The 25,719-nt window shown below is 36.0% G+C and overlaps 1 protein-coding gene across 3 annotated transcripts in view; it reads right to left on the reverse strand.

The window, feature by feature from the left end:
- Positions 1 to 1,582: 1,582 nt before the first annotated feature.
- Positions 1,583 to 25,719, reverse strand: part of LOC140146177 (tetratricopeptide repeat protein 33-like) — a 36,371-nt gene continuing 12,234 nt past the window's right edge. For all 3 annotated transcript variants that reach the window (XM_072167950.1, XM_072167948.1, XM_072167949.1), the window contains exons 3-6: positions 9,468 to 9,634; positions 8,729 to 8,810; positions 7,585 to 7,716; positions 1,583 to 6,559 (exon numbers count right to left, since the gene is read on the reverse strand). In XM_072167950.1, coding sequence (XP_072024051.1) covers positions 6,317 to 6,559; positions 7,585 to 7,716; positions 8,729 to 8,810; positions 9,468 to 9,634 — 624 coding nt within the window. In that variant the 3' untranslated portion in view covers positions 1,583 to 6,316. The remainder of the gene's footprint in view (positions 6,560 to 7,584; positions 7,717 to 8,728; positions 8,811 to 9,467; positions 9,635 to 25,719) is intronic.

Below are 25,719 nucleotides of genomic sequence, written 5' to 3' on the forward strand. Positions count from 1 at the left end.
CGTATACTTTGCAAACTTGCTTAATTTATTGTTGTTAATGAGTTATGTACGTTTTACAAAAGTGTTGTTTCAGCCCTCTTTACAACGTAACTCAAGAACCGCAGCACCTATAAAAGTATATCTGTGATATGTTAATTCTTCTACACGCTCGCTATGAATTGAGTAATGCAGTTTTTGCCAAAGCTCACTACCATTCGTAAGATGCTGTGAACTACCAAATCACAACAGTTTAAAATAATTAATAACCTTTTAAAAGTTATGCACTTAACTTACCATAGGGCCTATTTTTATTGAGACACCCTGTATGGGTTTTAGCCACAGAATTGTGGGGAGCAGCGTGGCACACTGGTTAAGGTCTTTGCCTTTGGTGTGAGAGGTCCCAGGTTCAATTCCTCGCAGGACCCCCCAAAAAAAAAAAAAAACACCACACAATAACATCTTATCCACTCTCCCCGTATCTCATCTTTTAAAGGCGGGCAGATGACCCATGATAAAAGACCTCTCCGCAGTAGGTTCCGACCAGGGTAACAAGCCCGATTGTTGGCTACACTTGACTGTCCTATAAAATATGCCCCGACCAGCTATCTACGGCGACCCCCTTCTATGTCTATAGCTATGCTCGACATAAAAAAATATGTGGTTTTAGAAATTGCATGAGAGCAAATACCAGGGCTGTCAACTCTCACGCATTGGCCGTGAGTCTCACGCATTTGGGCACTTTCTCACGCCAAGGTAGTACAATCTCACGCCTAGGTAGTAAATCTCACGCAAAAAGCTGGAAAATGAGTAAAATCTCACACATCGTCATGAATAATTTGTTGCTCCTACCCCCCCCCGCTTTTCACATTCCCGTGCGCCGTGACTCAAATATTCATGGTACAAAATGAACACTGGAGTCGGTAAATCCCGGTACGCCCCTGTCTCACGCCAAGCAATTCCAAAAAGTTGACAGCCCTGGCAAATACTCGTCAGTTGGCATAACCACATTCTCTCTAAAAAGCTTTTTCACATGTTACATGTAATAAATTTTCATAACAAATTTAAAAGGTGTCTCTAGATATAATGCATTTTCCCCAAAATGATTATTTTTAACCTTAAAAATAGTCAGTGGAGCCCATTTTTAATGGATATGAAATTGGCAAAGAATGTACATCATGTCATTTGTCAAAAAATGTTGGAGTCAGATTTCCTGATTCCCCCCCCATTTTTTTTTTAATTTTTAGATTAGGCCTTTTTTGTCCAAAGAAGCGATTTTTTTAGTGTTTTGTGGCTTTTGACCAAAATATAGGTTTAAAAAAACTAACTCCAACATTTTTTAAATGACTTTTCTCTTTCCTGGGTCCATAGACTATTTTGAAATTTGACACCTTCAAATTTGACACCTTCAAATCCAAATATGCAAATTAGGTGGAAATCATTTTTTCCTTTTAATAACCAAATTTGGTAATCATAGCACCTATATTAAAGAAAAAGTGATTTTGATGAGGGTCTTCTCCAGTGGGGGGGGGGGGCTTCTATCAATTTTGATGTTTATTGAAAAGCCTGCATGCCTCTTCCAAATTTATGCAACATTACAAATATATATTGTCCACTTTGTTTTATTAGTATTATTAATATTATTCACAGTATAAAAATTACAGAAGATATTATTTTTCATGGAATAAGAATACTAGCTGACAGCAGAGCTGATGGCGCTGGCTTAGGGGCCACTCACATACATGTACATGGCCTGACTCTGTACGCATGCATGACCAAAAAAAACCAAGTAAAAAGGGGTGTTTATTTTAGGCAAGGCAATTTACAGTGTCTAAAAAAACACTGATTTTCAAGAATAAGGGTAGTTTTCTGAAACTGAACAACTTGTTTTGGGTACCTTTTCAAATTTTTGGTAAATTACAAGTCCAAAAAGGGTACATTTTCTGCATTTTACTAGCCAAAAATTCAATTCATTAGGGGGTAAATTCTATATTTAATTGCCTTATTAAGGGGCTAAATTTGCTGGTAGGGTAAAACTCGTTTAGGGGGTGTTTTAAAACAATTTGGTCACACACGTGTACACTATCATACTTGAGTGACCCCTAGGCAAAATACACAATACTAGTAATAATCTAAATATAATTATTTCGGGATGTCGATAGCCAAAAATTACAACACAGTGATGCAAAATCAAATGTGATACACTCTGCTTTTTCAATTTCTTTATTTTGATGCCAATTTCTTGACTTAAAGGGGCATTTCGTAATCCACAGCATCATCCCCTCCCCTTTTTTTCAAAAAAAGTTGAGATTTTCATACCACTGGAAACCTCTGGCTACATGTTTATGTACAAAAAAGTTCTTGCAGATTTATTCGTTTAGCAAAAATATCTTGAAATTTGAATTACGTTCTGGTACACCAGAACAAAATTACAACACATTGTCTATGGAGCAGTGTAATAGTACACGTAATGCATAACTCGCAAACGCAAAATCGGAATCAACTGAATTTTTGGGAATAAGCTTTTTTCATGTCTATCTACTGGAAAATGTCATAAAAAGAGGATGCTAAGATCACAAAATACTCCTTTAATACCAAATCAATTTATCCTGAAATTTTTGTCTGGGGAACACTGTATTGAACCCCTCTGCAAAATTACATAGATGTTTGCTACCACAAATTAAATGAGTTCGTTGGGCTATTCCAGTTGAAATCCATACACCCTCTTTTATGTGACCGTCCACCACAACCCAGCCATAAAGTCAGCAAATTGTATTCTCAGTTTCAGTGTAAAATGTGCATGAAGGTCATATTCATAGGTGCCTCAAGTTGGTGCTACATGTATCTCATTTTGCTAGTGCCAGTCAAACACCTTTTAAACCAATCAATAATCCTATTGTTGAAGAGGATAATAATAAGCTTCTACATGTGTCTATAGAATTCTTAAATAGCTCTTTGTTTGCTTTGGCTAAATCCTGTTCAAGTGGTGAGTTACAAAGCATTGTATTTTGTCCAGGTATGTATAACCAACAATTAACAATGAGAGGACATTCCTGAACCTTGCTGACTTGGGGATGATTTGAAATGACTGCCATTTATGACTGTTTGATATTTATTATCAGGAATGTGGGAAAAGAGACACATGTTGAACCGAAATAAGGTACCATTTTGTTGTTAAAGTAGCAAAGTTCAACAAACTATAACCCTGCTTCTAAATATCGTTTGAAGTCAAATGATACACCATTTTAAAGCTTATGATATATATTTTCTAAACACGAAATGAAACAAAATTGACCAGGGGCTGACTTTACGGCTGGTTTGTGGTGGATGCTCACATATGGAGTCATCCATTCAGGTTAACCCCATTTGAAATTCCCACTCCCTGTGTGAGAGATTGAGGTCATGTCTTCCATAGGGGGTGTATGGATATCAACTGGAACAGCTCATTTCAATCACATTCAGGGGTTAGTGCAAGAAGACCCCATCTGCAATAGCTGCCCTATAGATATTAGATAATTCTGCATTATGTATTGTACACAATGTAACATCTGGCAGCTATTACAGTTGCAGACTTCTTGCACTTATAACCCCTCAAAATCATGATTATGTCCACTCCTGGCCCAAAGTATGTTCCATAGACTAATACAGACCAGTCACCAACAATCAACATTCCCATGCTTTGTATGCTGTGAATTTTCTCATATTCATGAGGGCTGAGCGTGCAACAGTGCGTGTCTAACAATCACGCCAGCATTGTGTGCCTACACATGATAGAACATTGCATTTTTTTGTAGTTTCATGTTCCATTTAAATCAATGGTAAGAGAAGAAATGGGTGACTTTTCTATTTTGTGACCCCCAAAAATGATTGGCAACCCTGTGCTTCCACGTCCTAACCATTCCAGGATCCTGTGAGAGCCATGCAGTGATGAACAACTTCGCATGCCGGTTATTATTCCCCATCATCAGCAAAATTAATGAACATCCAAAACATCCATAAATAAAGCCCTGGGTTTTTCAGCCAGTCATTTTTAAGTTCCAAAAATTACAGGGAGTTGCTCCCCTAATATATTAGCAGACGATGTACGCCCAAAAGTTTTGGTGATACTAAATTTCTTTTAGTGTGCAGAACTTGTGCTGGTCATTAAAAATTAGCCATACGTTAACTGAGAACAAGAAACAACCGCATGGTTGGTGTACTACTTTATATATACAGTAAGCCAAAAAATTAAGGTACCAGTTATGTTCACCTCCTGTATATCCTAAACAAAGACAGCTATGTCATAACTGGAACCAGCAGCCAATAGCTGCATCTTTTAGCTCGAATTTAAGACCTTATTCGTTGAAATTGTTCAAGAAATTAAGTCACGGCGATCCCAAAACCCAAAGAAGATACCAATTTAAAAGTTGCAGTTTGCTGCATTAAATGTCCTATTGATTTGTACACAAAGTGTTCGTGAACAAGAGAACTAGCGCTGCGCTTCCATTGATTAGCACGTTAAAATTAGCGTCATGCTTTCATTGATTAGAACACTAAAGTGCAACTTTTGATTTCGTTTCTTCATTAGTTTTTAGGTCACCGTTTCTTTAATTCTCAACCAATTTCAACAAATAAGGTCTTAAATCAGAGCTAAAGCCTACGTGTATTGACTGCTTGTTTTAATTTTGACATATTTGTCTTTATTTAGGATATACAGGGGTGAACATAACTGGTACCTTAATTCTTTGGCTTACTGTAGTTTTTAAATAGTTTATTATATTTAAAAATAAAAAGCAAGTATTGTATAAATAATTCATAAGAAAAATAGTTATGTATTAAATTTTTTATTTAATTAAAAAAAATACCCCAAAAAAACCACTTCACATGTAGGTATTCTCCATCATTCAGCATCCCGATTTTCATCTTGATCATTTAACATATGTGACACGATCTGGTCCATGGGGCCAAAGGCCGCATAAATTTGAAACTGAGATAACATTAAAAATATGGAGTCAAAAAACAATAAAATACATAAAAAAATAAACTTCACAACTTTAGAACCAAGTATGCTAGATAGACCTTTGGTATTTTCAGTAAATGATAGGTTATTGTATGTATCATGTAATAATTACAGTAACTCCATTTTCAAAAATTCCTCCTTTGCCCCCATGGACCAGATCGTGTCACATATATTTTCTCTTTATCTTTGGTACAAATATATGAGGATGTCGATGAGGATACAGAAGAAGTTGTAATCAATTCTGTCTTGCACATCTTGCATGATCTTACACTTTGTTTTTTCTGTCTGCTGCAATGAGACAGCCCACTTCAATTCTTCATCCAGACCCAGTCATCATCCTCATCATCATTTAGCAGCATCACTGTTTCACTCTTTGTCTTGGCTACAATTGAGTAAAGAGTATGGAGGAATGTGTGGCATGATCAAGGGGAATGATCGAAAATGTGTTTGACATTATGTTTCTAAAGAGGACATTTGGAGCTTTCAGAAACTGAAAACCTTCTGTTGATATGACTTTTCTCTGTGAAGTTACGTCAATTTATCAATCGCTGAAAACAATATAAAACAAAAGAATACTTTCTTTGCCAATATCTCAAAATCAATATTAGCGACATCTGACTCATTTCTCTTGATCGTGTCACATATTTCTTTGAAGATACTGATTGAAGATGTAGTTAATTCTGTCTTGTACATCTTGCATAAATGTTCTTACACTTTGTTTTTCTTCTGTCTGTCACAATGAGACAGCCCACTTCAAGTCCTCATCCAGACCCAGTCATCATCGTCATCTCTTTATCTTCTTTTTATCTTCTTTATCCTTGCTACAACTGTTTGAGGATGCTGACGATGATGTAATTGGCGCTGTCTCGCGCATCTTGCATAAAGTACTGGCACTTCTTGCTTTACTGTCTGCTGCAACAAGACCAGACTTACAGTCATCATCCTCATCATCATTTAGCAGCATTTCTGCTTTCCTCTCTGCCTTTGCTAGAACTGTTTGAGGATGTTGATGACGATATGGATGAGGAAACATGTGAACCTGTAATTGACTCTCGTCTTGTGCGTCTTACATTAAGTCATCACACTTTTTTGTTTTTCTATGTGTTGCAAGGAGACCAGACTTACAGTCATCATCCTCATCATCATTTAGCAGCATCTCCATTTTCCTCTCTGTTTTTGCTACAACTGTTTGAGGATGATGATGAGGATATGGACGAGGTCATGAGGATACATATGAATCTGTCATCGGCGCTGTCTTGTACGTCTTGCATAAAGTACTGGCACTTTCTTGCTTTACCGTGTGCCGTAACGAGACCAGACTTACAGTCATCATCCTCATCATCATTCAACAGCATCCCTACTTTCCTCTCTGTCTTTGCTACAACTGTTTGAGGATAATGATGGGGATATGGATGAGGATACAGATGAACCAGTAATTGACTCCGTCTCCTGTGTCTTGCACAAAGTTCTTGCATTTTTTTGTTTTTCTGACTGCCGTAACGAGACGGCCCACTTTAGGTCATCTTCCCATAAGTCCGATTCATCAGGCTTGATGTGAATAGCCTTACAGAAGTTCCTGATAGCCTGTTGGTAATAAAAAACAGAAGGAGATAAAAGGGATAATTAATATTGGGATTTCTTTTGTAATTTGTTAAATCATGATTTATCTAAAACACACATGTGATGCAATCAAGCAAAATCAGTCGGAACTCGGAAATAAAAAATGTCAGATTTATAGGATAGTGAATAGCATTTACAAAGCTGCATTTTGCAGAAAACTCCATTGAAATTGAACAACCAGTTCCAAAGATATGAGCAACTAAAGAGTTTCCAAAACAAGAGGAAACAAAAGGAAATGTTTCCTTTGTTTGGCTATATCTCAAAATCAATATTACCAAGTTCCGACTGATTTTGCTTGATCGCATCACATATTTCCATTTGCACATTCAAATTTCCAAATTGTCTCACTGACCTGCTATTAAGATGACTTTACTGGGACAAATGCGAAGCAGCGTGTGAAAATGTGCAATTTTAACATTAAAATGCACATTACAACTTTTGGTCAATTTTGTCCTGGTATCTTGTGCCAGTGAGGCAACTTCCTGCCCCCCCCCCCCATATACACCTCTGATAATTTGTGACCTGCCAAGTGTCTGATACGTGACTCTGTCAATGGGGTTGACTTCAACTGCTTTTTCTGCTGTTTGTACTGCTGGGAAGACCTTTAGTATTCCTAAATACATATCAATTTTAACTTGCCATTTCTCCTAGCCCCATCTGTGTCCTGGCAAATGTCTGATAAGTGACCTACCACTGCGGGTTGGCTTCTCTGCTGTTTGAACAGCTGGGAAGAATTTATATCAAAGCTATCTATTTGTACATGACAATAGTTGTTTGGCCAATGAGAGTGTAATATTTAATCTTACCATTTTAATTTCTCCTAGCCCCATTTGTGCCCTGGCTAATGTCTGATAGGTGACCCACCACTGGGGATTGGCTTCTATTGCTTTCTCTGCTGTTTGAACAGCTGGGAAGAATTTATATCAAAGCTATCTATTTGTACATGACAATAGTTGTTAGGCCAATGAGAGTGTAATATTTAATCTTACCATTTTAATTTCTCCTAACCCCATTTGTGCCCTGGCTAATGTCTGATAAGTGACCCACCACTGTGGGTTGGCTTCGACTGCTTTCTCTGCTGTTTGAACTGCTGGGAAGACTTCATGGAGAATCATAAGGACCTGGTGAAATCAAAATAATGAAATAAAAATCATAAAAATCAGCTACTTGATTACATATATTGCGCTGAAAATCTAATCAGGTTGATAACCTCTGACCCCTACCAAGTTGCATCCCTGTACACCATATGGATCTCCTGATATCGGGAAAAAGACAATCCTAACCATATTATGCATAAATTATGCAAATCAATTACTTAATTAGCATGTTAAGTTGTAAATATACCATACCAAGTTACTTCCCTGTACAGCATATGGATCTCCTGATATTGGGACAAAAGACAAACCTAACCATAGTGGGTAAATTATGTAAATCAGCTTCCTTAATTAGCATATATCGTGCTGAAAATCTAACCAGGTTAAGAACCTCTGGCCCTACTACTACCCCCTACAAGTTTCATCACTGTAACCCATACATATCTCCAGATATTGGAAAACATTATGCAATACATTATGAGCCTCATGAGCAGCATATCTGTCATCAGTCTGTTAGATATGAAATTGACTTTTTGGTAAATCCCATAAGCCTTTGTGAGTACACCTGAGATGTCATCATTTGACATCAAGCTGATCTGCGCATTGCAAGTCAGCGTGACGTCAAATGACGACATCTCGGGTGTACACGCAAAGGCTTATAGGATTTACCAAAATGGTCAATTCAACACTCCTCATCATTTTTGTTCAGGTCAGTTGTGCATTAAACATTGTACACATATGACACCTGGCAGCTATTGCAGATAGGCATTTATTGCACACACCTTCGCTTTTGAGGTATTTGTGCCAGAAGGGCCTATCTGCAATAGCTGCCCTACAGACATTTTGACATTTTTTGCTTTCTATATTGTACACATATGACACCTGAGCAGCTATTGCAGAAAGGCCATTCTTGCACTACACCCTCATATTGAGGATTTAGTGCAATAAAGGCCTATCTGCAATAGCTGCCCTATAAACATTTGACATTTTTTGCATTCTATATTGTACACATATGACACCTGGCAGCTATTGTATCTACCTGTGCTTTCATTTCCAGTAGCGTATCATCCTGAGGAGTCAACTGCAAAGCCTCGTCCCATTTCTTGATAGCTTCCCAATACCTAGATTTGTTACATTAAAAAGTTAGCACAGAAAACAAAATTAGAACTGGCAATGAAGAATCAACGTGGCAATGTTTAGAGCAATATAGCAATTCACAGACTTTCACTTGGAACTCTTCCTGTTGTTTCCTTTCCTACATTGCTTTTTTGATTTTTTAATTTTCGGACATTTACTGGCTGAATAAAAATCATTGAAACTCATTGAAAACTCCAACGAAAAACATTGAAAATTTAACGTAAAACAAGGAAAACATGTTGCGAAAATTATGCATTACGATCAAATAGGTTGATGACAACATTTGATTCAATGGACTGCACTGTGCCATGATTATGTTGAGGGACACCGGTTCAAATCCTTTGTTTGGAGCCAATAGATAAAAGCATGCAGGACCTCTATAGTGCAGCAACTGGCCTAGTTCAGCATCAATCATTCCATGCATTCCAGACAAAAATGCTAAGCTCACCCTATGCATGTTACTGCATGTTTGTAAATTTTGCTAATGACCTGGATTCAAGACAGTGTCCGTGCACACAGACATTTCTTTCCCTATGTCTTGAAAAGAAACATCAAACATATTCATGCTACACAAATTATGGTTTTCTCCAAATCTTACAAAAATGTCATGCCATGAAAATATTGAAATGTACAGTACTTACCTTTCAGCCTCTGCTAACACAGTGCCCTCATCTTTAAGTCTAAGACTTTTAGCTCTTGCATCCTCCAGGAGGAGCAGCTTCCTCTTCTTGGCAACTTCCAGCCATTTCAGTGCATCTCCATCTTCAACTTCATCTTCTTCCTCAGTTTCTTGGGTTCCAGTTACTTCCTTGAATAGAAAATATATATATATATAATATAATATTACAAATTCAATCATTATAAACCTTTTCAACAATAAACAATGTAGGGTTCTCCCTTAGCCACGCTCCTTGTTTAAAAGGGGCAGTGCCGTGATTAGGGGTCCAGGGACAAAATAATTTAAAATTTTTAATATTTGGGCAAATTTTTTTTAAATTTTAGGGAGATTCTCTGATTTTTGACCCTCGAGATAAAAAGTACCATTGAAATTATTGCCTTAAGATTTTTTGGCAATACATGTATCTAATAAGAAGTGTAAAAGGTATCAGATAAAACTCAAAATCTCAGGGAAAAAAATCCAATTTTGATATTTCTGTGGAAACAGTTCACAAAAGTTGGCAATAAAAAGGAATATCAATCATTGAATCAATGCAATAACTTTGCAACTAAAACAAATTTGTCAATCTACAAAAACTTGTTTTCTAAAATTTACAGCTGTTGCAAAATGTCAAAAGTAAGATTTCAAAAATGTTTCAAGTTTTTGGGAATGGGTCACATAATTGTGCTTTGTACTGCATGGTTCTTATTACGATATCTCTCAAGCCAGTTGATTTAAAGCAAACTTGGTATCTTTTGTGAATTGTGTATTTAGATACATGTACTTAGTAGTGTGTAGGAGTAGTTGTGCTCAAAATGCCCAAATTTGAACTCTTTATTGATTTCAAGTTCAATGTGTTCCAGTTGACTAGATCTGCATGCATGTACATGTATACCTTTAATGAATGGAGCGTGATCAAGTGGTATATATTTAAATAAAATACAATTGCAAACATTGCGCTATTACAAGTTTCTATCATAATTTATGTATACATATTGTACACTATAAGTGACTAGAAAAACATTTTTTGGGAGATTTTATTGATGAAAACTTAGTTGTGAAAAGCATACAAATATAGGTCAATGTACTAGGGCAATACTCTCTGCTTTGTATGGCTTTCCATGTAATATAGCACAAACTGATACTTTTATGGTTTTTGGCTTTGTGGATTTCCATTTGGGTTTATTCAGTGCATTCTTTATAGGGTCTATATATGTTCAGTGTTTGTGTGGTGAACTGTGTAAAGTTTTCTCTGCCTTTGATGAATGCATAAAGAATGGTATACAGTATTTGTACAGACAATTAAGACTATACATACAGGGTGTATCAAAATGATTGGTACCGGGCTATGTAACATTTTCAAAAATATATGAAAAATATAAGATTGCTAGTTAATATAGTTTTGTACTATATATAAAATGGAGCATATGTTAATTTATAGATCTAATAATATAAAGATGATAGGTTGATGCATCTGGGAGCTATTGTCATTTAAACGAAGATCGACGTAATCATGGTTTTACTTACACAACACAAAATGAATAGGTTCACTGCTTGAACTATTTATTGCATTCATCTCACCTCAGTCCTGAAGTCCCTGCCATACGACTCTGCCAGTGTGAGATGAAGGCCTATCTTGAATGAACTTAACACCTGGGATCAAATTTGAAACATTGCAAGTTATAGCATGTTTGCATGGGATACTCCGTGCTCTTGGAAACTGTCTTCTCATCTTCTCTGCACTTCTCCATAGCTTCGTGTCAACCAGTGATTCGTTACTATGAATGCACGTTGAAGTGTGGAATACTGTGGAACCATTCCAATAACTTTTACCAGGTCTAACTTAGCCTACACTGTCTACAGTCTATAGCAATTCTGCCACACCATCTACTTAGTAATCTCAATAGTTCAATAGTACAATAAATTTAAATTACCGCCCTGGAAGGTGTTGATACACAAACCTCTTTCACCCCACCTAAATTATTCAAGTTAATAATATTACTCTCAACCAATAAAATATTGATTAGAACATTAATATATATATTAAATAGGCAAGGAAAAAATTAAGCATTTCCATGTTTTTCAGCATATCATTCTCACAAGGTATTTGTAGTAAAATAGAGCTTTGAAAATGGTGCGCTACTGATCAGCTTTCCTTTAAAATCATGTAGCTTCTGAACAGAATGTGCTATCTTTATGATCTAAAATTCTTAGAGAAGTTAAAACGACTATAATTACAAATATTTAAACAATTAACCCCAAAATGGTACACAAAATGGTAAAAAAATTCGGCAAAAAATGAGAAGTTGTCGGTACCAATCATTTTGATACACCCTGTATGTGACACCAAAGAGCCAAATGAATAATTTGTCCGGTATACCCAATTTTGTTTTCTACATGGTTGTATTGATCATATTAATTTTCATTACGTACTAAACACATTTGACAAAACACAAAAACAAAAACAAAAAAACAAACACTAAAATTGAAAGCTATTGAACAATTACTTTCAAAGCAATATTAATTAAGGGTTTTCCGTCGTCACCCGATTCGACTCGACTATTGCGCCTCTTTTCAACGCGTGCGTACTCCGCGTCTTGCTCGGCGTTGCGTTATGCTGTAGACATCGCGAGAGAACGATGCGTGCTGTGCGTGTCAATGCTATTTTTGCGCACCGGCGATAACCAGGGCCACAAAATAAAGAAAACAATGTTTGCTGAGCGCAGTGGCCGCTTAAATATAACATGTAGGCCTACAAACCAAATTTTGCCAGCGTGCTTCCACTGATAACGGACCTGGACCCCCCCCCTAGTAGGCTTACGACAGTAGGGTCCAATAGATGGTATGAAGTTATAGGCCTACCCAACAAACACAGAATCAGGTGGGTTTTTTCGCCAGCCCATTCGGGGCTGGTACCTGTTTCAGGTTTGGGGTCAGTTTACTCAAGAGATTATATTTTAGTGGTATTGGAATGATTTTTTTTTTACTTTTTGTGGTTAAATTTTTTTAAATATTTTAATTGATTTGTTAGGAAAAGTAAGTATGTTTTGCCGTTTCAACGAGCTAAAACAGTGAGTATTACCAAAGTTATGTTTGAACTAATTAATTATGACTTTAAAAGTTTAAAGGCCTAAATGTAACAATAATAGTTAATATATATAGCATCATATGGTCAGCAGAAGAAAATCTGACATCACCTATGATGTCATATCAGTGTCCTTGACCGGGGTCCTTACTCCTTGACCACTGAACAGCGTGATATCATGTTGATAACAGATCTATAGAATCAAAATCTTCATCATATCCTCGGATCATATCACAGATTCTCAACAATCTGTGATCATATGGACCATATTGATGTGTAAGTAGTTATCTATCATATCCCGCGTCGTTTTATGGATAAAATGACTCAAAATGTTATTGATGAAATGGTTGCTATCATAAACATCAGTTTTGTCTTTTCAACGGGAAAAATCCGATGCAAAATAAACTTTTTAGGGCCTAGCTATAATATGGGCATAATTTATGCATATAGTATTGAACAATGTACCCCATTTGACATGCACTTATAGATAAATAAATTGTCTTACTTTATTAATTTCATAACTTCTTTATTATAAATAAAATGACACATAACTATTTGATTCATAAAATTACATTCAACAAAATGATTGAAGAGAAAACACACAAGGCACTAGGAAGACTGTTATAGAATGGAGTATGTAAGATGCCATGTCCATAGCTTCGCAGGAGTTTCCGACTAGCAATCAACATGATCAGCACATTCAGAAAAACACAGTTTAAGAGTGAAGATTGTAGTGAGTAACCAGTCCTTTATAAATGTGCTGGCCACTATCTATTATAATATAGTAGGCTTAAACTATACATTGCGAATTAATTAAGTTATTTTAAAATAAAATGTACATGTAAGTTAACTCAAACCGGCAGTGTATATATCGAAAGCAGTGAAATCGGACATTCCTAAGCGAAGATATTGAGTTCGTAAGTTCTGGTATTACAAAATTGGAAATTGAGATATCGTGGGTAAAAAGCTGAAAAGACAAAAAAAACCAACGACAAAAACAACAACAACAACAACAAAACAAACAGACCAGAACAATTTGGAGTACATGTAATGAATTAAAAGAGTTGACATGAGATTAGGAATTAATGTTTTCTGCTGTTTCAGTGTGCATGTTCTCATCGTTGATGGTTTGGTGGACTGTCATGTAGATGTAAGCGTGATCCTAAAAATGCCTTTCACATTGACCAAAACTAATTACAAGACCTCTTCTACATTGAGGCTGGCTTTCCCTTTTAAAGGGAATTTTTATTAAACATTAGGCCTAAACGAGTGTTGGTTAAATTGGTTAATTCGTTTTAATAATATTTTGGCCTAAATGTTGGGTAACCACTACCGGTATATTAAATGGCTATTAAAGGTTATTGTAGAACGTTTCATAGTGAAACGCACCACACGGCAACTTTTAAAAGTTTATAATCCAACATTTAAATGTTTAAAGCATTTTGTGTTATTGGGTAAAGACCTAGGCCTACTACGTGCACTGAATTCATAATGCATGCGATATAGACAACACCATCAAAACTATTAAAATTTCACACAAATGTCATACATTTACAAAAATAATATCATAGCCTAATACGCCAAACGTTTTTCTACAGCTAGCTATAGGCAACCCAGTGTTTAACTTTGCTTTAATTGAACTGCTATGTGATATGAATCCACCTCGAGATAATTCCGTATATATTTTGTGACCAAAAACATTTTCCTCTCGTAAACGGCACTAAGCATGCTAAGTAGGCCTATGCCTATAATAATTGTAGGCCTATTATAGTCAAACACTTCCGGCCATGGTGTCAAACGCTTCGCTTTAACATGTTTAACAAATCCTCTTTTTGGTCGATCGAGTCAGTTGAACATGGTGAAAGCTGAAAATTCCTCACTTTGTATAATTTGATAACTCTTTGGTCCAATATCTTTGCAGATTGCAGAATAAGAGTCTTTCTTACACCCGTTTATGACCAAAATACACCAAATTAGTTAGAATATTAAGGCATGAAGTCTTAATAATCGACATCATTAGAATAATTGTTCCTATTATGGTAACTTCTTAGGTAACTTTTTTACAGTGAAAACTTTCCTGCGTAAACAGACAATTCCTTTTTTTTGGCCTTATTCGTATTAACGAACGCCATCAGATCGCGTGTGTATACCAGCGTTGGTACGCACCAAAATATCCATGTACGCAATTAACTACGCATGGTGTCGCAGAAAAATGCATTTTTGACCTATTTTGGTCAATTTACGAAAACAAGGTCCGGTACCCCAATTTTTTTTTTTGCCGATTTACAGAGCTTTTTCTTTTCATAACATATATAAAATTAAAAAATTTGATCGATACAATTTTTTTCTACAACGCAAAAGGTTGTCTATTTTAAGAAAATTGCTGATTTTGCCATTGAAGTGTACAGAGATTTTTGGAAATGTACACCTCTTTTAAAACGGCTGTAGCTCAAAAGTGAGGTCCGGCACACCCTGTTTTTTTTACTGATTTATTATCTACACATATTAATGTACAAAATATGTCAATTTAAAAAAATTTGATCGATAGGTTTAGTTACGACGGTAAACCCTTAAGCAGTTGAAGGGTCCTTGAAACAATAGAAAATGCAAAATAAAAATTTTCCTCAGTTTGGCTAATTTAGCATAAAGCATGAAATCAAACAAAATTATGCTTTAAAATGATATTATGAAGAGTAACGTGACCCAATTAGCAGGTCATAACTTTGCAAGATACCCACAAAATACTGAAAATTAACACAATTTTGACTGTGACAGTAAGGGGGTGAATTACCATTCATGAAGTGGAGTCACCCCAGGAATCGCATCCCAAAACTAGAATTATGCGATTCTCGGACGCGGTTCTCAGTTGTTGCGATCATTATATTTTCAGAATATTGGTTGGCCGCTTGTATAATACTTTTGTAAGTATAAGATTTTCCCTTGCATTGACAATTAAAATTTGATCCCAGGTGACCTTTGACCTAGAAAATAATTTATATGATTGCTTATTCCTCCATGCATGATAATTGTGGCAAAGTTAAAGTGACAGGGGTATAGTTTGGAAGAGAGGGACATTTTATAAACCGTAACAAAAACCTTGACACATTATACATTCACATCCCCCACACCACCCCACCCCCACACACACATACAACAGATTAAAGGTAGCCCACAAAAAGATAGATCACTGTTGATCAAGAGTATACTTTTGAATTTTTGAAGTTTTTGAGTTCCTGTAGTTGTGAGAGTGAAAAGGGACCCTTCAAAGTTAGACTAAACTTCCCAATTCAGACAATAAGTTAGTGGTCTTTTGTGAATTACCAACCATACAGATGACATACAGACCATACTTTTGATCCAGTTTCATTTGGTCTGGTACGGTCTGGTATGCATAAGTTTGTGATGGATGACATGCTGCCTATTTTGGATAGGCTTTTATAAATTAACCTGATATTCAACCACAACTTGCCAGCTGTGAGGAAAGAATTTGTGTTATAATTACTACACAAGATTGACCTGATTGATCTGGATTCAGAATATCTTGTGGATAATATTGATCCGATTTCAGAACATTGTGTGGATAATAGCACGTAGAATAGATACACAGTCGACGCACCTTTTGTTAAATCAAAGGTATTGAATTGAAGTGAAAGCAATAAATATGTAGGCTTTTCCTTCTGCCAAATAATGTTTCAAAGTTGAACAGCAAACTGCATGCGATAGTATTACTACTAACAATTTATTAAAACTTAGCAGTGACCTACAGAAGCACATTTTGAAGAAGCTATCTGCTACAGTATATCAAAGCCCTTTCAGTGCAGTCATTGAAAACTGAAAAGTGGTGACACAGAATCACATAAACTGAGAAGTTGCAATGCAGATCTGGCTAATTAAACAAGACCAAGAAGACAAGAAGAAAGTTTGATATCATATGTATGTATAAGGTAACTGAGGCGGAATCTAAAGTTAATGAGAGTGCACATTGTGGCTGAATCTAGTTGGATATTAAGAACCAGACAATGCATATCTGATCTCTACAGTAAATTATGCGATGCTATAAACCCAGAGGTATTGAAGAACTAGTTTGATCTAATTCGACTAACGAACTTGAACACCAGTGCATGGACTCACCAGCATGCAGCTAACTATAGATCTACATAAACAGTTCAACCACCCACCTCACAAAGTGTTTATTGAATCATCAACTTTGATATTTGTTTGATGGAGTACACCTTAGAATACACTACACAACAGACATTTTGTATGTAAAAAACAAATCACACAAATCCGCCATTAATAGACAGCCACCTAATTGTCTAACGCAAAGGAATCTTGAGCAGGAGTAATTCTCAGAATTGTGAAATCTTGGAAAGCGGTGAAACCGAAATCACTCTGGAGTAAGAACAGTTCAATCTCGGATTCTCCTGATCCATTCTATGCATCACAACACGAATATTTTAGAGCAGGTCATGAACCATAACATTATATTGAGGAGCAATCATGCTTTAATCATGCCATCAGCATTTCTGTTTCAATATGAAACACGAAACAGTGAGCTAATTTGACGAAAGCGAAGAGTGAAATGACGAGAAAGCTGGAACCACAGACCAGCAGGTGCTTTCCCCAATTGCAAGTACAAAAACAACATACACACAGCTAACAATCAAAATTAAAACTGAAGATTGATATTGACAGAGTTCATCCATTTCTGTAAAAGTTGGACTGAAGATTGACAGAGTTTAGATCAATCCAATTCTGTACAAGTTGGACTGAAGATTGATATTAACAGAGTTCATCCATTTCTGTAAAAGTTGGACTGAAGATTGGTATTGACAGAGTTCATCCATTTCTGTAAAAGTTGGACTGAAGATTGACAGAGTTTAGATCAATCCAATTCTGTACAAGTTGGACTGAAGATTGATATTAACAGAGTTCATCCATTTCTGCAAAAGTTGGACTGAAGATTGGTATTAACAGAGTTCATCCATTTCTGTAAAAGTTGGACTGAAGATTGGTATTAACAGAGTTCATCCATTTCTGTAAAAGTTGGACTGAAGATTGACAGAGTTCAGATCAATCCAATTCTGTAAAAGTTGGACTGAAGATTGATATTAACAGAGTTCATCCATTTCTGTAAAGGTTGGACTGAAGATTGGTATTAACAGAGTTCATCCATTTCTGTAAAAGTTGGACTGAAGATTGGTATTAACAGAGTTCATCCATTTCTGTAAAAGTTGGACTGAAGATTGGTATTAACAGAGTTCATCCATTTCTGTAAAAGTTGGACTGAAGATTGACAGAGTTCAGATCAATCCAATTCTGTAAAAGTTGGACTGAAGATTGATATTAATAGAGTTCATCCATTTCTGTAAAAGTTGGACTGAAGATTGGTATTAACAGAGTTCATCCATTTCTGTAAAAGTTGGACTGAAGATTGACAGAGTTCAGATCAATCCAATTCTGTAAAAGTTGGACTGAAGATTGATATTAACAGAGTTCATCCATTTCTGCAAAAGTTGGACTGAAGATTGGTATTAACAGAGTTCATCCATTTCTGTAAAAGTTGGACTGAAGATTGGTATTAACAGAGTTCATCCAATTCTGTAAAAATTGGACTGAAGATTGGTATTGACAGAGTTCATCCATTTCTGTAAAAGTTGGACTGAAGATTGGTATTGATAGAGTTCATCCATTTCTGTAAAAGTTGGACTGAAGATTGATATTGACAGAGTTCATCCATTTCTGCAAAAGTTGGACTGAAGATTGATATTGATAGAGTTCATCCATTTCTGCAAAAGTTGGACTGAAGATTGGTATTGATAGAGTTCATCCATTTCTGCAAAAGTTGGACTGAAGATTGGTATTAACAGAGTTCATCCATTTCTGTAAAAGTTGGAATGAAGATTGATATTAACAGAGTTCAGATCGATCCATTTCCATTTTCTTTGAATCTTTATGCTGCTGACTGTTTCATGATGCTATTCCTAGTATATAAGCATCTTCTCTTAATTGCCTTTGTGATGCGATGCATAGATTTACCAGCATCAGCCAATGAAACCAATGATACTGCAAGATGCCAAGATCGGCACTACATTCTCCAGAGGAATGAATGACCCACTTGCAATTCAGACATACGAAAATGAGACCTGCAACTTTGCGGTGTCCTCATCCAATTACCAAGAAATAACTGTGAATGTTCTTTGGTTGCCATCATGGTCGTTTTATGATTACTTTATCCTGGAAGAATCTGAAGAATGCTTCAATCGATCAGTTGGCTGGATTGGATCTATAACGTCAGAGCCATGCGAGATAGTTCTTTACTGTAGTATGATTCGTATCAACATTACAGCATCAGTTATCTTGGAAATATGGGAAGGGAGTATTTCACCACTGAGTGACATTAAATGGTACGATCGACCTGCAGAGAACTTCAAGTTCCACCATTGTGAAACTGTCCAGATCATCGATGAGATATATACCACATTCAATATTACGACATTCCCTACATAACAATACAAGAGTTCAACCCGTCTCTGCAGATAACATTAGAAGGTGATCCATACTTCAAGCCTGATGAGCTTCCTGGATTTGATCTTGGACTTCCAGATGATATCCTTGTTGCTGAATTCCCAGAATGTCCTGCTACATGCTTCTGTACCCTACGCTTCCAGCTTTTCTTTATTGCCTGCCCCAGTGTGCCTGCAACAAAGAAACTTCTATTGGTAGGCAGTGCTCCAGATTTAATTCTTGCAAACTCGACCGCAATAGACCTCTCTGACAGACAACTTACTCTAGTAGAACCCAACAGCTTCTTCAATATGTCGGATTCAGATGCCATCATGTTACTGATGAGCCAGAATAAGATAAGTACAATTGGACCTGGTATTTTCAAAGGTTTAAGAAATGTACATACTTTGGACTTGTCATTTAACCAGATCTCAAGTATAGAAGCCAGCTCATTCTCAAATCTGTATGAATTAAAGCAGTTATTTTTAAATGTAAATAAGTTGACTTACATTTCACATAGTTGGTTTGAAAGATTAGCGAATGTACAAATACTATATTTAGGTGGAAATCCTATCAGGGGAGTAGAACCAGATATATTTTCAGGCATGCAAAACCTAAATGTCTTGTCTCTATCTCATTGTCATCTATCCAAAATGATAAACGTCACAAGCAAACTTCTTTTACTGGATCTCGCATTTAACACTTTCCTAAATGTTCCGGAGAATGTGCCACACAATTTAACCCATTTATCGTTTGATAGCAATCAATTATCCAATCTTAATCAAATTAATGATCCATCCACATTGATATCACTAGTTCTATCACAGAATAACATATCTTTTATACCGAAAGACCTGTTCAGGGAACTTCATAGTTTAGAACGCTTATATTTGGACTCCAATACATTGAATCAAATACAAAGGGAACTTTTCAATGGGTTGAAGAAGTTGGAGACATTACGACTCGACAAGAATAACATTGTATCATTACAATCCAGTGTATTCAGACACCTTCATCTATTGCAAGAGCTTTGGCTCTATGACAATGACCTTGAGATGATTCAAATTGACCTTTTTCATGGATTGACAAAGTTAGAGAAATTAAGTCTGGGAAACAATAACCTTGATTTGCTACCATCCGGTGTATTTAGAGATCTTCACAATTTGCAAGAGCTTGATCTTTATGGCAATAGTCTTAAGATGATCCAAATTGACCTTTTTCTTGGATTGACAAAGTTAGAGATACTACTACTCAGCAGAGAAGCTGAGTTTTTCTACCCTTCATCTTCATATTACAGTAACGATAACAGTGGGTCGATAGGGTCTGGTACATTCATAGATCTTCATCTATTACAAGAGCTTTGGCTGAATGGTAATGACCTTGGGGTGATTGACCTTTTTCATGGATTGACCAAGTTGGAGATATTAAATCTGAGTAATAGTAACATTGAATCATTACAGTCAGGTGTATTCAGCGATCTTCACCTTTTGCAAGATCTTGATCTTTTCAACAATAGACTTACTGTGATCCAAATTGACCTTTTCAGCAAATTGACAATGTTAGAAATATTAAATTTGGGTAACAATAACATTGAATCATTGCAATCAGGTGTATTCAGAGATCTGCATACATTGCAAGAGCTTCGGCTGTCTGACAATAAACTAAAAGTGATTCAGCTAGATGCTTTGAATGGGTTATCAATGTTACAGGTACTAGAGCTGAATTACAATAGCATTGAATCATTACAGTCTGCCATATTCAGAGATCTTCACCAATTGCAAGAGCTTTGGTTGTTTAATAACAAACTTAAACAGATTCAAGTGAACCTTTTCAATGGGTTGTCCAAGTTAAAAATATTAAACCTGGCCGGTTACAATAGCATTGAATCATTAGAGTCTGGTGTATTCAGAGATCTTTGTCAATTGGAAGAGCTTTGGCTATTTGATAACAAACTAATAGGGATTCCAGTGGATATTTTCAATGGGTCCACAAAGTTAGAGATATTAAACCTGGATTACAATAGCATTTACTCATTACAGTCTGGTGTATTCAGATATTTTCACCAATTGCAAACACTTTCACTGGTTGAAAACAAACTTATATGGATTCAAATGGACCTTTTCAATGGGTTGACAAAGTTAGAGATATTAAAACTGGATTACAATAACATTGACTTATTACAGTCTGGCATATTCAGAGAGCTACATCAGCTGCAAACACTTTCACTGGCTGGAAACAAACTTACACGGATTGAAGGGGACCTTTTCAATGGGTTAACAAAGTTAGAGATATTGAACCTGGATTATAACAGCATTGAAGCATTACAGTCTGGTGTGTTCAGAGATCTACACCAACTGCAAACACTTTCACTGATTGGAAACAAACTTACACAAATTGAAGGGGACCTATTCAATGGACTAACAAAGTTAGAAATATTAAAAATTAATAACAATAGCATTGAATCATTACCATCAGATGTATTCAGAGATCTTCATCTGCTGGAAGAAAATTGGTTGAATGAAAACAAACTTAAGGTGATTCAAGCTGGCCTTTTTAATGGGTTGACAGAGTTAAAGACATTAAATCTGGGTCACAATATCATTGAATCATTAGAGCTGGGTGTATTCAGAAACCTTAATCTGTTGCAAGACCTTCGTCTGCATGACAACAAACTTAAGGTAGTTCATACTGAACTTTTCAATGGGCTGAAAAATTTACAAACATTAACTTTGAAGAACAACAACATTGAAACACTACCATCAGGTGTTCTTAGAGATCTTCATCTATTGAAAAAGATTTGGCTGAATGAAAATAAACTTAAAGGAATTCAAACAGACCTTTTCAATGGGTTAACAAAGTTAGAAGTATTGAATTTGAATAACAATAGCATTGAATCGTTACCTTCTCCTGTATTCAAAGACCTCATTAGCTTGAAAGAGCTCCATCTCTTTCATAACAGCTTGACTGAAATACCAGAAGATATTTTTCATCAATTCAATGGAATGCCATTACAGCTATTAACTATCTATTCAAACAAAATTAACCAACTATATCCATATCAATTCTCTGATTTGACAGGCTTAATAGTTCTGGACCTTTCAGGTAATGAATTGAAGCAAATCCACAGTAAATTACTGAACGGTTTAAACAAACTGAAATATTTAGGTCTTCAGAAAAATGATCTAAGTAAGGTAACTAAAAATTCTTTCACAGAGTTGGGAAACAACTGTTATTTAAGAGTAGATGACCCAGCAACATGTTGTTTCCTGCGAAACAACATTTATCTCCAGTCAGACCCATGGGGTTTTCTTGAATTACAAAATCAGCATCAATGTGTTCCAATAAATGAGAAATCTCCTTACTTAACTTGTAAGCAGCTCCTTCCTTCCACTTTGGTTAAATGCTGTACATGGATTTTCAGCTTTTGTGCTTTGTTTGCAAACATTGTGGTTTTTGTTTGGGGATGTCAAAAGATCAAATCCAAATCAGCGGATGAAAAACAGGTCAAGCAAATTGTTTTTATCACCAATTTAGCGGTAGCAGATTTTATTATGGGTCTGTATTTATTAGTTATTGCATCTGCTGATCAATACTATAACGAGTATTTTCCATCATATGCTGAACAGTGGAGAAACAGCAAGCTTTGCAAATTTGCAGGATTTCTATCAGTCTTATCAAGTGAATCATCCCTCCTTTTGCTGGCACTCATAGCTGTAGAAAGACTTTGGGCTTTCCGAAAAATAGTTATAACACGGAAGCTGTTCAGCACAAGGACACAAATAATGATGACATTATTTGCATGGCTTACTGGAATACTGCATTCACATTAAGCATTGTAAATATTTTCTTTCATGACGATAAATTGTATCAATTTTCCGATGTATGTATTGGGTTACCACTAACTAGACGCAAAATATATGTGAACAGCTATACATATTTTACAACAACGTACACCTTTGGTAGACAAGAAGATCATTTCAAGTTACAAACTTTCACAGAAACTGGCTCAAAACTAGGAAGCTATTTCTCAATTGGGCTCTTTCTTGGGCTCAACTCTCTGCTATGTTTGATGGTTGCAATGTGCTACATACTTTTATTCATATATATTTGTAAATCCAAATTCTCCTTACTCAAAACTGATTTGAAAATGGCCATAAAGATGGGTGCTATCGCATTGACTGACCTCATGTGCTGGCTTCCAATTGTTGTCCTGGGTATTCTAGCACAGACTGAAGTAAAAGAACTCCCCCTGAATGGTTTCCATGGATTACAGCTTTTGCTTTACCAATCAATTCTGTACTCAATCCATTTTTATATGCAACTGTCGATCGTGTATCTAATCATTTTGTTGATCGGTTACAGGCACGACCAAATCCTTACAATGAAATGGAGACAATGATGTAGTCTATACTGCTTGGCACCTCAAGATTGATACTGGTATCACTGGGTGTTTTGGGTTGCATAGCCTTGAAACATGTGCCATTATCAGCATCACAGCATAATACCCTTGTGTAAAAGGCAGCATAAATGGAATGATCTCTCAAAATACAGAGATGCATTTTGATGTCATTAACAATCCCAAGGCAAACAGGCAGCATTGAAAAATAGTTGTTTAATTGAAACTAAAGCCTAATAATAAAACAATAAAACTATTCAGTAGATAGCCAAGTGTGATTATAAAACCATATTCAGTATAGCATTATGTATATAAACTTACCTAGTAAATAGCAAGGTGTGTATACAAAGCTATCTTCAGTAGATACTAGATAGCAACATGTGTAATTATAAAACTAAATTCAGTTGCTAGCAAGACCTGGCTGTGTGGTTATAAAACAATATTTTGTCTAGCATTATGTATAAACTTAACCCAGTATTAGCAAGGTGTGCGTACAATGCTATCTTCAGTAGATAACAACATGTATTTACAACGTAATTATAAAATTAACTTTAGTTGGTAGCAAGACCTGGTTGTGTGGTTATAAAACTATATACCTACATTCAGTATAGCACTGTGCATATAAACGTACCTGGTAAATAGCAAGGTACAACGTGTATACAAAGCTATCTTCAGTAGATAGTAACATGTGTAATTATAAAACTAACTTCAGTTGATAGCAAGACATAGCCGTGTGGTTATAAAACTACATTCAGTATAGCAATGTATATATAAACTTACCTAGTAAATAGCAAGGTGTGCGTACAATGCTATCTTCAGTAGATAGCAACATGTATTAATTATAAAAAAGTCACCAAATTATCACTTGAGTAGTCGCTGCATTTTACCCTAAATCACAAAACATGACTTGATTCTGCACGCATAAAGCTACATTCTATGTCTTGATGTGCATTCACTTTGTGAGATTCAGACCTTACAATCATGACTGTGAGGGTCACTCTCACCCAAAAGCAGTGGCGACACCAGGATTTTTTTTTTTTTGGGGGGGGGCATAGTGAACTTCAGGGTTGGTGGAAAATCAACCAATTTTGTGCAAAATTGCAACAAAAGTGGACATTTTCATAATTTGAGGTTTTTACTGGGGGGGGGGGGAAGAAAAGTATATGGGGGGAATTCCCCCTTGCAATGATCTACCTTTTGATATATTTTGTGAATTTAACCAAAAAAATGACAATGTATTTCTTTGTGAATGTAAGTACATTTTCATTAGCAAACTGCTACCAGGTGTGAAGATTTGGAACAATATCCCAAATCATGTTAAAAACTCCAGAAATCTGAACTCTTTTAAAGGTTCTCAAATGTAAATCCATATGTGCTGATGATAAACACTTGAATACCTGAGTGGAAGAAGGGTCCAACTCCAATTTTGTACAAAATGAGTTAGACCCAGCATTTTATTGCCAGCAGATTGTTCTTCCTTGTGTGTGAAAGATGAGCCAAAATTCACTCTTTAAATAGTCTTCCACGTAGACTTAATCATGGTTTTCATGGAAGAAAGGCCCAACTCCATGGAGTTGGGCCCTTCTTCCACAAATATTGGGTTAAAGAGGAATTTTGCTAATCCATGAAATCTGCTTTTCACTACAATAAACTTTCTTGCTAACATATTACATGCTTCTATTTGTGTAATTAATGGACAATTACCTATTTTCCGTAGCTATTTGTAACACATCTGCTTACGGATCCGGTACTTGCAGTATATTAGTGGAAGAAGGGCCCAACTCCAGCTCGTATTAAGACCTGTACCGTTGCCATGGAAACATCTTTTATAATTTCGAATGTATGTAATATTATAAGGATTTGTCTATACGTCATGATATCGCTCAGAATATAGGTGTCAATCTCGAGACCCACATGTCAAGTTTCAAATTGCTCGATGACGGTGAGGTTCATGAGATTGTGGCCAGTTCTGCAGACAAGACCTGTAATCTTGATTGTGTTCCTACTTGGTTGCTAAAAAGCAATATCAGTGTTGTTTTACCTTATATCGCTGAAATTGTAAATACATCCCTTCAATGTGGTGTTTTCCCAAGTGAGTTGAAACAAGCTATTGTGACGCCTATACTAAAGAAATCTTCTTTAGACTGGAACGACCTTACCAATTATAGGCCTGTCTCAAATGTCAACTATATTGGTAAAGTGATTGAGAAAGCAGCCATATCTCAGATCAATGAGCACATTGAGAGT

Source organism: Amphiura filiformis, chromosome 2 (assembly GCF_039555335.1).
Source record: "Amphiura filiformis chromosome 2, Afil_fr2py, whole genome shotgun sequence".
NCBI lineage: Eukaryota > Metazoa > Echinodermata > Ophiuroidea > Amphilepidida > Amphiuridae > Amphiura > Amphiura filiformis.